The following is a 13,932-nucleotide window of genomic DNA, read 5'->3' on the forward strand; positions in this document are numbered from 1 at the left end:
TTTCCACCACATGTACTGACAGACCTACAGAGTATTTCCAGTTCCTGATAAAATATCTCCGACACATTGGCCGGGTCCACATGCATGGACCCATGGTGGTTAATGAGACGCATTTTCAATTTTAAATTAGGCAAGATTGGTACTGTACTGAATTAAGAACAGATGCATTTTTTCATGCATTAACTCCATTTGCAAATTAGAACAATCTATGCACTTGGAATGGAATCCACTCAATGCTAAACCTAATCTTTCTAGCAGAAGTCACTGCAGAACTGTTAGAAGCAGAGGTCCTAGGTCCAGAGTTTCCCGAGAGTTGCTCCCACTCTGCCACACATCAGGGAGCATTACAGTCATGGGGAACAGCACAAAGAAAACTCAGAATCCTGGCTTATTCCTCTCCACAAATTCTTTGAATATGGCTGAACAACTGAAAATACAACTCCAGCTCATAAAAAGGCAATTAGCATTAAGATACAATTCAGCATCAAATGGATCATTCTTGCCATCAAGCTTCCACCATCCCATTCTTGGATCTTACAATAAGGATGGAGGAAATCCTTTACCTAAATCATCCAGTCTCACAACGTCAGACATTATATTCAAAGCTGCAGACTATGCAATCCATAACCTTAAGATAATTAGCTTTAAGTTTTATTTTAAGATCTCTAAGTTCCATTTATTTTATGTACTTACATTTTTAAAACCCCTATAGAGGATCTGAAGCTCTTTCTTTGTGAATTTAGTTTGTGCCTCAAGCTGCTCCAGCCCCTCAGGGCGATGGCAGACGGTAGCCATTTCCAATTCATCTTCAACACTGTCTGTAAGTGAAAATTATAAAACAAATATTATTTGGCAGAAGTATTGCACTTTTGCTTTGGCCAGGATCAGTTTTGTTGCCCTTTGTATACTTTGTGCAGGGTTACACCAAATCAATGGATGCACATTATTGGTCATTTATTCATTCATTCAATTGGGCTCTGCAAGGCTCATATGTATCCACTGCTGAATATTTGAGGTATTTTCTTGGCAGTAGTGGTTTGCCATTACCTTCCACTCACAGGGCAAGATAAGGTCCCAAATCTCGCTTAGACAGAATGGGAGTCAAACCCACACTGTTGGACTTATTCCAAACCAACTTTAACCATCTAGAAAATTGAGGTGACTTTATTGAGAAAGTTCAATGTCATTTTGAGCAGAGGAGTTTGCTAAATTGGTACATCCCTTTGTTCTAATTTCTACTTCTGAGACAGACAAGACTAATGAGGGTGTGAGATTACTATCATCTTCAAGTGTCTTCCAAGCCACAGCCACCCTGAATTGAACATGTTTGGTTACTATGTCAATAATCTGTAATTTGCACCTTAACACTGTTATGAAGTACCATCACCACAAAGACAGATAATTAAATAGAGACCAACAAAATACCACCTCAGTGTAACTAGGGCTGGGAAATAAATGCCGGTATACTATCATCATCCACATCCTGAGAACAAATTTAAAATGTAACTGCTAAAAAAAAGTGGATCTGGAGCCACCCATCGCCTCTAAAGTATGGTGTGCTACATGAAATGTTATATTTATTTGCAACAGTTCCACATTCCTGAAAGCTTTTTTTTGAAAACCGTCTCAAAATCCTCAGTGTGCAGATTTTTCTGCTCCTGCACAGATGCTTAGAATTACTACAGAACAGTGCATTGTGAAAAATTGTGAAAAATGATTTTGTGTTGATATGACAATTTCATACAACAGTAAGGAATATTCCATTCTTGAAATCAAAGCAAATCTCTTACCATCGTGGGAACTAACCGCTCAGTTTCTCTTTACTTCTAAACGATCACCCAATATTAATCAGATCAAGTTCAACAACTCTCTTCAAAATTTGAACTACAGGTCAGGTGAAATTTTCATTTCTTTATATCATGGCTAATTACGAAATGACTGTAGGCAACCTCAACATGAATCATTAACTCATCCATGCAGCTAAAAGAATTACAGAATTGTGGAATGGTTACATAATGGAAGGAGGCCAGTCAGCCCCTTGCGTCTATGCCATTTCTCGGAAAGAACAACCAGCTTTGCCCATCACTCTATGTTTTCCCCTAAACCTATAACTGTCCTCTTTATGTGCTTTTCAGGCTCCCTTTTGAAAGGTCAGATTGTACCTCCTACCTCCAAACGGTCAGTGCATTCCAGATCCCGACCATTCACTGCATTACAAAGTTTTCCTTCATGTTACCATTCATTCTTTAGCCATCCATCTTAAATTGACACCCTCTGGTTCAAGACCCTTTCACCCATGGGCTATAATTGGAGGTGTGCCATTATCACTCAAATCCAGGAAGCAAGTTTAAAAAAAGGCAACTGCTGAAAAGATAAATGTCGAACATTCCACCTCATCCAAAACATGGCACATTCAAGATGAGAGTTATCTCATTATTATCATTGGAGTAGGTTTATTTGCTGTGGTCTCACTTTTAATGCTGAGATCTTTTCTGAGACACATCTCAAAATCCTCAGTTTGATAGATTTTTCTCCAACTATAAAGGCTGGTTACTCTGCCTACACACCTCAAGATCATTAGGGTGAGAAATGGTAATGGCAAAGTCACACTGGGAAAATGCTCATTTCGGCAACTCCACTGAGTCTATCCTGACAAAAATTTATCCTTCAATTAACATCACTCAAAGAGTTTGATTGGTCATTTATCTCACTGATGTTTGTAATCCCTTGCTGTGCATAAACGGTTGCTGTGCTCAGCCATGTTATAACTATGAATATATTTCTAAAAAACAGTTTATTAAATGTGAAACACTTTAGGTGTTTGCAAATTAGGAATGGTGCTATATGGATGCAAATTCCTTCTTTTTACACAGATACATTTTAACAACCAGCTGTACCTAATGAGGTCTTGATGTAAATAGGAGAATTTTATTATTTTCCAAGTTCCCCTCAAAATCATACAACACCCTGACCTGGACATTTAAGTTATTGTCTCATCACTGCTGGCTCTGAATTAAAGTCGAGGAACTCATTACCAGACAACATTGAAGCATCCTCAAAATACCCTCCAACAAAGGGTTGTTCTCACCTCCTCAAGGGCAATAAACACTGATTGATCCCAGAAAACTAACTTAATAAAAATAAAAAATAAATCATTGCTATTCTTGTCTCTTAGCATGCAAAAAAAACAGTTCAAGAGAGCTCTGAGAAATGAATCATTATGCTACATTACCACCTTCAAAAACCAACTGTGCAAATTAAGTACTGTATCAGGAATCAAATCTATAAATAGGTAACTGGCGACTACAAAAGGATAAATTCAATTAACAAAAATGTTTTGAATTTAACCATGAGTGAATTTTTGATGTGGGTTGAGTTGGTTTATTATTTTTATCTCTCAATTCTATGTTGAGATCATGCCTTGGTGGAATATAGATGGTATGGCATATTGACTATGATGTATGGAGTAATAACTTCAAGATGGATTCGTGAACTTGGTCACCTTACCACCATCTCACACTTGCCTGGTGCAGCCACTGGAACGATGAATGGGAGGATTGCAGGCAGAAGGGGACAATAGGGCAGCTTATCAGTCACTGCTGTCAACTTTCATGAATTAATGATTTTTGTTGTTCCATTGTTGCACAGTAGGAAGTGGTCTTCCTTTATGCTTACTTAGAACCAGTACCTGATAAATTACCTCTCAACTGGAACAGAATTCGACTGTTTATTTCATGATATATTTTGTTTGAATTATCTCAGTCATTTTGAATGGGCACTTAAACGTTAGTTTAAAAAGAGTGATTTCATTGTGCCAATAAAAGCCCATTCAGCTCACTAATGGTTCTTTCTTGTCTTTTCTTGCAATAGCTCAGAAAACAAAGCACAAATAAAATGCAGTAGCATGGTACTGAGTTTGTATTTGATTTCAGTCTGTTCAGAAAGAACATGCAGATTTGGCAGTGTGACCAGAAAAATCGATGGTACCTCTCTGAGCACAAAGTGTATTTCACACCAAAAGGGAACTTGCACCTTGCCTGTTTCCAATTCTTCTGGTTTAGTGTATGGATATGGGCTCACAGTATTGTACATTAAATGAGAAGAAAATGAACTTGCTGTGCCTATTTTACAAGTTTCAAATTGCAGCATAAACATCCAAATTTGTGTCAGGTTTTCAGAGGTAAAATGGAGTTTTTAATGGGGCCTTGGTGCAGTTTGAAACAAAAACAAAGTTGCTGGAAAAGCTCAGCAGGTCTGGCAGCATCCGTGAAAGAGAAAACAGAGTTAACATTTCGGGTCCAGTGACCCTTCCTCAGTTCATAGGAAGGGCTACCAGTTCCGAAACAGTAACTCTGTTTTCTCCTTCACAGATGCTGCCAGAGCTTTTTCAGCAACTTTGTTTTTGTTCCTGATTTGCAGCATCTGCAGTTCTTTTGGCTTTTACTTGGTGCAGATAGGTTTGATTGGGGAGTATAACAGTTAAAAATTATCCACGTCATGAAGCTGTCCACAACAATCTAACTTGAAAGGCATGGATTTAGCTAATTGAGTAGGTTTAATATTGATTGGCCGGGCTTCCTACATCTCAGGAAACAAAGCCCCTTCAGGGAGCTGAGGAGAGAACCTTGATGAGCTGCAGGTACAAACAGCCACAGGGGAACATGATCTTATAACATTAATGGAAATCTGGCTCTTTAAAAAAAATGAAAGTACTGCATTAACTATCCTTAGATACAAGGTGTTCAAAAAATGTAAGAAACAGAAGAGACATCATTGATTAAGGAAAATGTTACTGTATTGGACAAACAGATGTCCGAGAGTAATCATGGGCAGAATATAGTTGATAACAAAGTGTGGACCTGGATGAACACAGCAGGCCAAGCAGCATCTCAGGAGCACAAAAGCTGACGTTTCGGGCCTAGACCCTTCATCAGAGAGGGGGATGGGGAGAGGGTTCTGGAATAAATAGGCAGAGAGGGGGAGGTGGACCAAAGATGGAGAGAAAAGAAGATAGGTGGAGAGGAGAGTATAGGTGGGGAGGTAGGGAGGGGATAGGTCAGTCCAGGGAAGACGGACAGGTCAAGGAGGTGGGATGAGGTTAGTAGGTAGGAGATGGAGGTGCGGCTTGGGGTGGGAGGAAGGGATGGGTGAGAGGAAGAACAGGTTAGGGAGGCAGATACAGGCTGGGCTGGTTTTGGGATGCAGTGGGGGGAGGGGATGAGGTGGGCTAGTTGTGTGATGCAGTGGGGGGAGGGGACGAACTGGGCTGGTTGTGGGATGCAGTGGGGGAAGGGGAGATTTTGAAGCTGGTGAAGTCCACATTGATACCATTGGGCTGCGGGGTTCCCAAGCGGAATATGAGTTGCTGTTCCTGCAACCTTTGGGTGGCATCCTTGTGGCACTGCAGGAGGCCTATGATGGGCATGTGATCTGAAGAATGGGAGGGGGAGTTAAAATGGTTCGCGACTGGGAGGTGCAGTTGTTTATTGCGAACTGAGTGGAGGTGATCTGCAATGCGGTCCCCAAGCCTCCGCATGGTTTCCCCAACGTAGAGGAAGCCACACCGGGTACAATGGATACAGTATACCACATTGGCGGATGTGCAGGTGAACCTCTGCTTAATATGGAAAGTCATCTTGGGGCCTGGGATGAGGGTGAGGGAGGTGGTGTGGGGGCAAGTGTAGTACTTCCTGCAGTTACTGATGTCCATTTCAAGCCCACCGACTCCCACAGCTACCTAGAATACACCTCCTCCTACCCACCCTCCTGCAAAAATTCCATCCCCTATTCCAAAATCCTTCGCCTCCGCCGCATCTGCTCCCAGGATGAGGCATTCCACTCCCGCACATCCCAGATGTCCAAGTTCTTCAAGGACCGCAACATTCCCCCTGCAGTGGTCGAGAACGCCCTTGACCGCGTCTCCCGCATTTCCAGCAACACATCCCTCACACCCCACCCCCGCCACAACCGCCCAAAGAGGATTCCCCTCATTCTCACACACCACCCCACCAACCTCTGGATACAACGCATCATCCTCCGACACTTCCGCCATCTACAATCCGACTCCACCACCCAAGACATTCTTCCATCCCCACCCTTGTCTGCCTTCCGGAGAGACCACTCTCTCCGTGACTCCCTTGTTCGCTCCACACTGCCCTCCAACCCCAAGACACCCGGCACCTTCCCCTGCAACCGCAGGAAGTGCTACACTTGCCCCCACACCTCCTCCCTCACCCCCATCCCAGGCCCCAAGATGACTTTCCATATTAAGCAGAGGTTCACCTGCACATCCGCCAATGTGGTATACTGTATCCATTGTACCCGGTGTGGCTTCCTCTGCATTGGGGAAACCAAGCGGAGGCTTGGGGACCACTTTGTAGAACACCTCCACTCGGTTCACAATAAACAACTGCACCTCCCTGTCACGAACCATTTTAACGCCCCCTCTCATTCTTCAGATCACATGTCCATCATGGGCCTCCTGCAGTGCCACAAGGATGCTACCCGAAGGTTGCAGGAACAGCAACTCATATTCCACTTGGGAACCCTGCAGCCCAATGGTATCAATGTGGACTTCACCAGCTTCAAAATCTCCCCTTGCCCCACTGCATCCCAAAACCAGCCCAGCCTGTCTCTGCCTCCCTAACCCATTCTTCCTCTCACCCATCCCTTCCTCCCATCTCAAGCCACACCTCCATCTCCTACCTACTAACCTCATCCCATCTCCTTGACCTGTCCGTCTTCCCTGGACTGACCTACCCCCTCCCTACCTCCCCACCCATACTCTCCTCTCCATCTATCTTCTTTTCTCTCCATCTTCGGTCCGCCTCCCCCTCTCTCCCTATTTATTCCAGAACCCTCTCCCCATCCCCCTCTCTGATGAAGGGTCTAGGCCCGAAACGTCAGCTTTTGTGCTCCTGAGATGCTGCTTGGCCTGTTGTGTTCATCCAGCTTCACACTTTGTTATCTTGGATTCTCCAGCATCTGCAGTTCCCATTATCTCAGAATACAGTCAATTTTTTTTGAAATGGAAGTACTATTGGTTTGAGGAGATGGCATAATCTGTAGGACAGCACTATTAACAAAGATACAGAGAAGCAATTTCAATGGAAGATTAGGGATGTGCAAATACTATAACATACTGATCTTGGGGGTCTATCCAAATATGAACTGGGATATCAATACAACACGTGCCAGAGAGGGAGAATAGTTTCTGATTTATGTGTGGGGGAATCTTTGAAATCAGCATGGACAGGATTTTCAGAACCCTGCTGACAGTCTCAATGATAACCTGAAGCTCACACTGCGTGGGAAGCAGTCAGTCACTTAATCTGATTTTTCAGAAAGCAGCCAATCAATGGCCAGTTGCCTCATTACCCAGTAAAGGACTGTGTGTGGCCTCTAGAAGCTGATGGGCCAATCATAAGCCTTTGAATTCAGAAGTGTTCAAAGCTCAAAGAAAGTGTTTTTTCTCCAATTATCTTAAATTTGAAGGAAAAATATGGTCTTTGCAGACAGGCCACCATTGCAGGGGAGCCTCTCACTACAGTGGCTCACTGTTACTAATGTACCTAGGCAATTAAACTGTTCCTTGTCACTTCCAGGAGATAGAAAGCCATATAGTTGGTCAGTGTTAACAAGCTTTAGACTGTATTCAATGATGACAATTGGCCACCCAATGCATTGCAGGCAGGTAGCCCTTTCACACTTCTATTCTTCCTCTGGAAAATGGCCTTGGTTGACAGATGGTCGGGGTGGGGGGGTGCTGCATTCAAGAAACAGGCACACAGGTTAATGGTGTAATATTCTACCTTGCTCCATTTCTGGCTCTACTGGAGACAGAAATGGAAGACCCTTGTGTCTTGTCCAATGAGGAATTAGACGTTGCTGGATCTAATTCTGGAAAATATGTTAAGTCAAGTGGATTAAGTCAGCATTGCAACAGTTAAGGAATATTGATTATAGTATACAGGATTTGCATTAGTTATAAAAAAAGGACAAGGATATTTCCACAGTAGAAGTAATGAATTTAAGCAGGCTGAATTTCATTGAGTTGGGAGTTGATCTGTCCCAGGTATATCAGAATGAATAACCAATCAGGCAAAACTAAGCAAGCAATGGCCTACCTTTGAAGAAGCTATGGTTTTGGTGTGGTTGAGGTGCATCCCCACATATGGGCCAAGTAGGCCAAACAAATCCAGGGCTGGATGATAAATGGGACAGAGACTAAGTCAGGTAACAAAAAGGGCACCAATTCCAAATATCAAGTTGATGATACAAGTAAGAGCCAGGCAGAATATAAAAACTGCAGAAAGCAAGTAGAAAAAATAATGGGAAGGTGCTTGCTGTCACTAGACCAGTCTTCTGCAAACCATGGTGATCCTGGCATAGAATCAAATCCCATCCTGCCCCCAGGGGGACATTAATGAATCTGGAATTGGAACCTGTTTCTAATAATGGTGGCATGGAAACTATCATTGATTGTTGTAAAAGCTCATTTGGCTCACTTAATTCTGACCTACATGTGACTGTAGAACCACAATTATCTTCTGATAGGTTCAAATTGACATCCAGTTTAAGGGTGGGCAATAAACGTTGGCCTTACCAGTGACACTCAAATCTATCACAGAATAAATAAAAATGGCAATTACCACGAAAAGGACCCAGAGGTGTTCAATTCATGTATAAATAATTCACAAATTGTAAGAGTAAAATGAACTACGAACCAAAAAGGAAAATATAGCTCTGGTATGTTCGAGGGACATTCTCACCATGGGAAAAAATGGGACAAATAAATTCAGATCTACCTTACTGACATTGGAGATCCAAAGGTGAAATGGAAAGGGGGCCAATGACCTGTGAGCAGACATGGCAGCTGAGGCACTAAGTGGTTACATTGCACCTGTCTTCACTAAAGAAAGCAGATTCTGTCAAAGTCATAGTGAAGAAAGGGGTAATTGAAATGTGGGATGGGTTAAAAAGGATGATTGTTAGAATCAGAGATAGTCTGAAGAAGGATCTAGGCCTGAAACGTCAGTTTTCCTGCTCCTTTGATGCTGCTTGGCCTGCCGTGTTCATCCAGCTCTACACCTTGTTATCTATTGTTAGAGTCATATGGTCGGAGGGCTATACCGTACAAAAACAGACTCTTTTGTCCAACTCGTCCATTCCGACTAGATGTCCTATATAAATCTAATTGCATTTTCCAGCATCTGGCCTATATCCCTCTAAACCTTTTCTACTCATATACCCATCCAGGTACCTTTTAAATGTTGTAATCGTACCAGTATCCACCACTTCCTCTGGTAGCTCGTTCCACACGTGCTCCGCACCCTGTGTGAGGAAGTTGCCCTTTAGGCACCTTTTAAATCATTCCCCTCTCACCTTAAACCTATGACCTCCAGTTTTGGATTCCCCCATCCCAGGGGAAAATGCCTTACCTATTCACCATATCTACGCCCCGCATGATCTTATTAATCTCTATAACTTCACTCCTCAGCCTCCGACACTCCAGGGAAAATAGCCCCAGCCTAGTCAGCCTCTCCCTATAGCTCAAACCCTCCAAACCTGGCAACAGTTTCGTAAATCTTTTCTGAATTCTTTCTAGTTTCACAACATCCTTCCTATAGCAGGGAGACCAGAATTGCAATACTCCAGAAGAGGCCACACTAATGTCCTGTACAGCCACAGCAGAACCTCCCAAATTCTACACTCAGTGCACTGGCCCATGAAGGCAAGCATACTGAACACCTTCTTCATTATCCTATCTACCTGTGGCTCCACTTTCAAGGAAAGTGCTCTCCAAAGTATCTTTTGAAAGTTAACATCACAAGGGTTAGGTCAGTTATATCTGAGCAAAGTAAGGCTGAAATTTAAGGAGTATTAAGGCTGCAATATTGAACTTTTGATTTTTTTTGCAAAAGAACATAGGGATAAACCAGCAGCTACAGTCAGTTTGACCTGAAATTTGTTGCAATCAGCTGAAGAGAAGTAAACTAGTTCCTTGTTTCAAACACATTCTTGGTCAGTAACAATAAATTTTGTTCTAGTGTATAGCTACCATGTTTCAATAAAATTGTTGTTCACTCAACAACGAAAGAGCCAATTACTAGTGTTTGCTGGTGTAAAAGAACGAGGAGTTTTATTACTTACTGTTCCTGAGAATCAAAATAATAAAGCTGTGACTTGAAATAGACAGAAAATGCAGTTAATAAGCGCCTGGAACAAACAGGAAGAATAAAAATTGTGCATTTAAAAGGGTATTAGAGTCCTTGAAATGTTAGATTCCAGACCTGAGACCACCGTTATGTATTGGAAGACTTCTATCCTTGGCAATAACGGAATCTGCAGGGGGTCCTCAATGAATAATTGTTTTCCTAAATTATTTTTTTCAGACAGGATGCTGTATTCCAAGATGATGAGAGAAACAGGCAGAAAGAAAATTTCATTTCTTGCCACAGATTAGTTTTGTTTGTTTCACAGCTCTGCTGCTCAAAAAACAGCTGTTGTGTGTATAGTGCAGTTTGTGTTCTGGAATTGAGGACTATTATCTTTCAAAGCTGGTTCACTAGCAAGTGAGCCTTTTATCTCTCAATATATTAAATGATCACACATGCGAATTAAATAGGAGATGCAAATTTCTTGACAATTACTCAATTTCCTGATTTTAACATTCTAGGATAAAATGTAATCTTAATGCAGAAGGAATCTAGTTTTGCCTCTCAAAGTTTACCTCAATCTATGGTCAAGTGACCAACGCAGCTATTTTATGTTGATGTTTTTGCATAGAAAATTAGAAACATAGAACATAGGAGTAGGAGTGTGCTATTTCTTTCGACGGATCTGCTCCTCCACTCAGTGTGATAATGGCTGATTATCCAACTCAGAACCTTGTTCCTGCTTTCTCCTCATGCACTTTGATTCCTTTAACCCGAAGAACTGTACCTAACTCCATGTTGAAAAATTCAACATTTTGGCCTCAACCACTGTAGTGGTTTGGAATGAGGGCCATGCGGATCTCATTGACGATGAGATCATTGATTGGGGTTGTTAACACAGGCTAATCTGGGAGCCCTGGCTGACAGACATAAAGAGGAGATTTAGCAAGTTGCTGTATTCTAGGCACTGGCTCTGAGCTGGCTGGTCAGAGCCCATACACTGAAGAAATGTGAATAAAAGGTGACTTGGTGATGGGATACTGTCTTAATGTGTGATCAAGTTTTCTTTATAAAATTATAGGCCATGACAGAGCTTGGGTAGAACAATCAGATGTTAGAAGCTAAAATTTGATAGTCCACATTAATTTGAAGTGTAGCAAAATAGTAATCAAAGACGTAATTAACAAGTACTTGGACAAGGCTGAATTGATGAAGGAATTCAAGCAAATTAGTTTATCTAGATTGATTCTGTGTTTTGAAGTAGCAGAGATGTTTAATGTGGCCTATATGGCCTCCCAAAGCTGCAGCATAAAAGGGCAAAATACAGCATTAACTACCATAATGTTTGAGGTCTGTGGAATAAAAGGAACATGGTATTATGGATATGACTTTGGCTGAGCATAAGATTGAGCTATAGACTGCAGGAGGGTCTGCAATAGTATTGCCCAGAGATTGGTACTCAGAGCACTGCTTTATTTGATACATATTAAACAATGATAATTACTGATCTACAACATATACGCTGCAAGAAAATATTTTACTTTTAAATACATATCACTAGCTGTAAACTTCGGTAAGAAATACGTTGGCATTTAAGTGTATGCATTTATTTCTGTTCCAAAATGAATGCTAATATCATTAGAAGTGTTGTGAGATGGGTTAGGTTTTATCGATCTTACTAATTTAAGAAAGAAAATATACAAATGATTATTTGAACATCAATTCAGCTTATATCTGACCCTCAGTCTATATGACCAAGAAAAATACATCAGGGTAATTGAATTTCTGACATCAGGGTCTTTATATTAAGTTTGATAGACCAGTTACATTGTCCTTCGTCAATGAAAGTGCATTTGCAACAAATCTGCAGTAGGTCACAGGGGCAACCAAATAATTTCTTTATTTGACTGAAGCTCGGTTTGTGGGACGAGGAAGTTTAACCATTCTCTGTTGATTCACATTCGTAAGGAAAGTTTAAAGTTTTTAAATCCACGCTGGGGTCGAAATCTGGATGCCATGGGCACTAATACCATTGCTTGCATTCACTGTTGTTAAAGCATAATATAAGAAATAAAGTTGTACGGCAATATCACATAATTTATGATTAAAGAAAATGAATTAATTGTATTTAGGCTTTCTTGGACCTGAGTCAACAACTAATGACCCCACATAAGTAACTAACAATAAAAGCAATAAGCCAATTCTACCCTGCTATCTGTGCTAACCAGAAAGAAGTACTCAGATATTATCCTTTCATGGGATAGTGCATTCCAGGCAATGCCAGCATTTGTTGACCATCTGAAGTTCTTTGTATCATGAATCTCCCCAGTGAGTTACCAAAAAAAAGAAATTGCTGGATAAGCGCAGCAGGCCTGGCAACATCTGTGGAGAGAAATTAACGTTTTGGGTTGATTGACCCTTCCTCTGAGGAACATTCACCCTGATGTCTCTCCACAGATGCTGCCAGACCTGCTGAACATATCCAGCAATTTCTGTTTTTGTCTCTGATTTATAGCATCCACAGTTCTTTTGGTTCCCCAATAAATGCCTTGGTTAACTTTTCTAAAGAGGGTGCTGAGGTCTTTTCATGTGTAGTGCCTCCTTTTCTGTTCCTTTGTAATTCTGCTGGGGTTCTACATTTAATACTTGAGTTTGAGGCAATGTTGTATTTTAAGAACTGTAGTCTCCACAAAATCCGGACTCATGTTTTGTATGGTCAACCTCTGACCTGAAATCTTCAGGGAGTACTTTTTTTTCATTTCAACATGCCAATTAATCTCATTAATGCAAATCCATTTACATTCCTTATCATTGTTTTAAATCTCCTGTGGATTAAGTTTTTGTTTTTATATTCACGATGCTGTTTTCAATTGAATTGCTGTAAAATTTGGTAGACTTTACCACATTCCCTTTATGTGCCAGCCTTTTGTTTAAAACTCTGAGTGTATAACAGCATTAAGTTTTTCAATAAAAGTTTCTGATTGTATTATTAGTTATTCTGTAGTGATTTGTTGCTCTCAAGCTTTTAAACTTGTTTCTTCATAATGCTGTTCCTCTCTGCAGTGCATACTGAGTTTTTTGCGTTTTTTCCGTGATTCTCCCTACCATCCCACACCCTAAACCCCTACAACATCCCTCTGCACCTCCTACATCAACAATTAAAATGGTAGCTACCTGCTTTGTCTGGGATTTTCCTGCCTTCAGCAGCCAAGATGGAATTTTCCTGCTTCGTCTTCTTGGTGCAAAATGGCTGTTTTGCTACCTTGTACCATTTAAATAATCAAGGACATTGTTCTCCACAAATTTTTAAACAAAGTTGGCTGGATATGGCCTATTCAAATCATTCCATTGAAATCATACTTATTATAACTCACTCAGAGATAGTAAGAACTGCAGATGCTGGAGTCAGAGATAACACAGTGTGGAGCTGGAGGAACACAGCAGGCCAGGCAGCATCAGAGGAGCAGGGAAGCTGATGTTTCGGGTCGTGACCCTTCTTCAGAAAAAGGAAAATTTTTCTGAAGAAGGTTCTTGACCCAAAATGTCAGCTTTTCTGATGCTGCCTAGCCTGCTGCACTCCTCCAGCTCCACACTGTGTTATCTCATGCTTATTGTATTTGTTTCCTCACCCGAGTTCAGTGGCAGCACTTACATAGAAGGCTGTGGGTGCAGAGACCAAAGGCTTAAACACCCAAAGCTCATCCTGTTTCCTTAATCACTAACTGACCATCTGCTCCAAATTCAGACTTTCTCAAAACTTGTCAACAGAAACAAA

At 41.4% G+C, this 13,932-nt stretch overlaps 1 protein-coding gene across 9 annotated transcripts in view; it reads right to left on the minus strand.

Annotated features, from left to right (window-relative positions):
• The window catches only part of kcnip4a (potassium voltage-gated channel interacting protein 4a), a 1,101,054-nt gene that overhangs the window by 63,054 nt on the left and 1,024,068 nt on the right, over window positions 1-13,932 (minus strand). For all 9 annotated transcript variants that reach the window (XM_048537257.2, XM_048537222.2, XM_048537250.2 and 6 more), the window contains one exon: window positions 694-818. In XM_048537257.2, coding sequence (XP_048393214.1) covers window positions 694-818 — 125 coding nt within the window. The remainder of the gene's footprint in view (window positions 1-693; window positions 819-13,932) is intronic.

This window comes from Stegostoma tigrinum, chromosome 1, assembly GCF_030684315.1.
Source record: "Stegostoma tigrinum isolate sSteTig4 chromosome 1, sSteTig4.hap1, whole genome shotgun sequence".
NCBI lineage: Eukaryota > Metazoa > Chordata > Chondrichthyes > Orectolobiformes > Stegostomatidae > Stegostoma > Stegostoma tigrinum.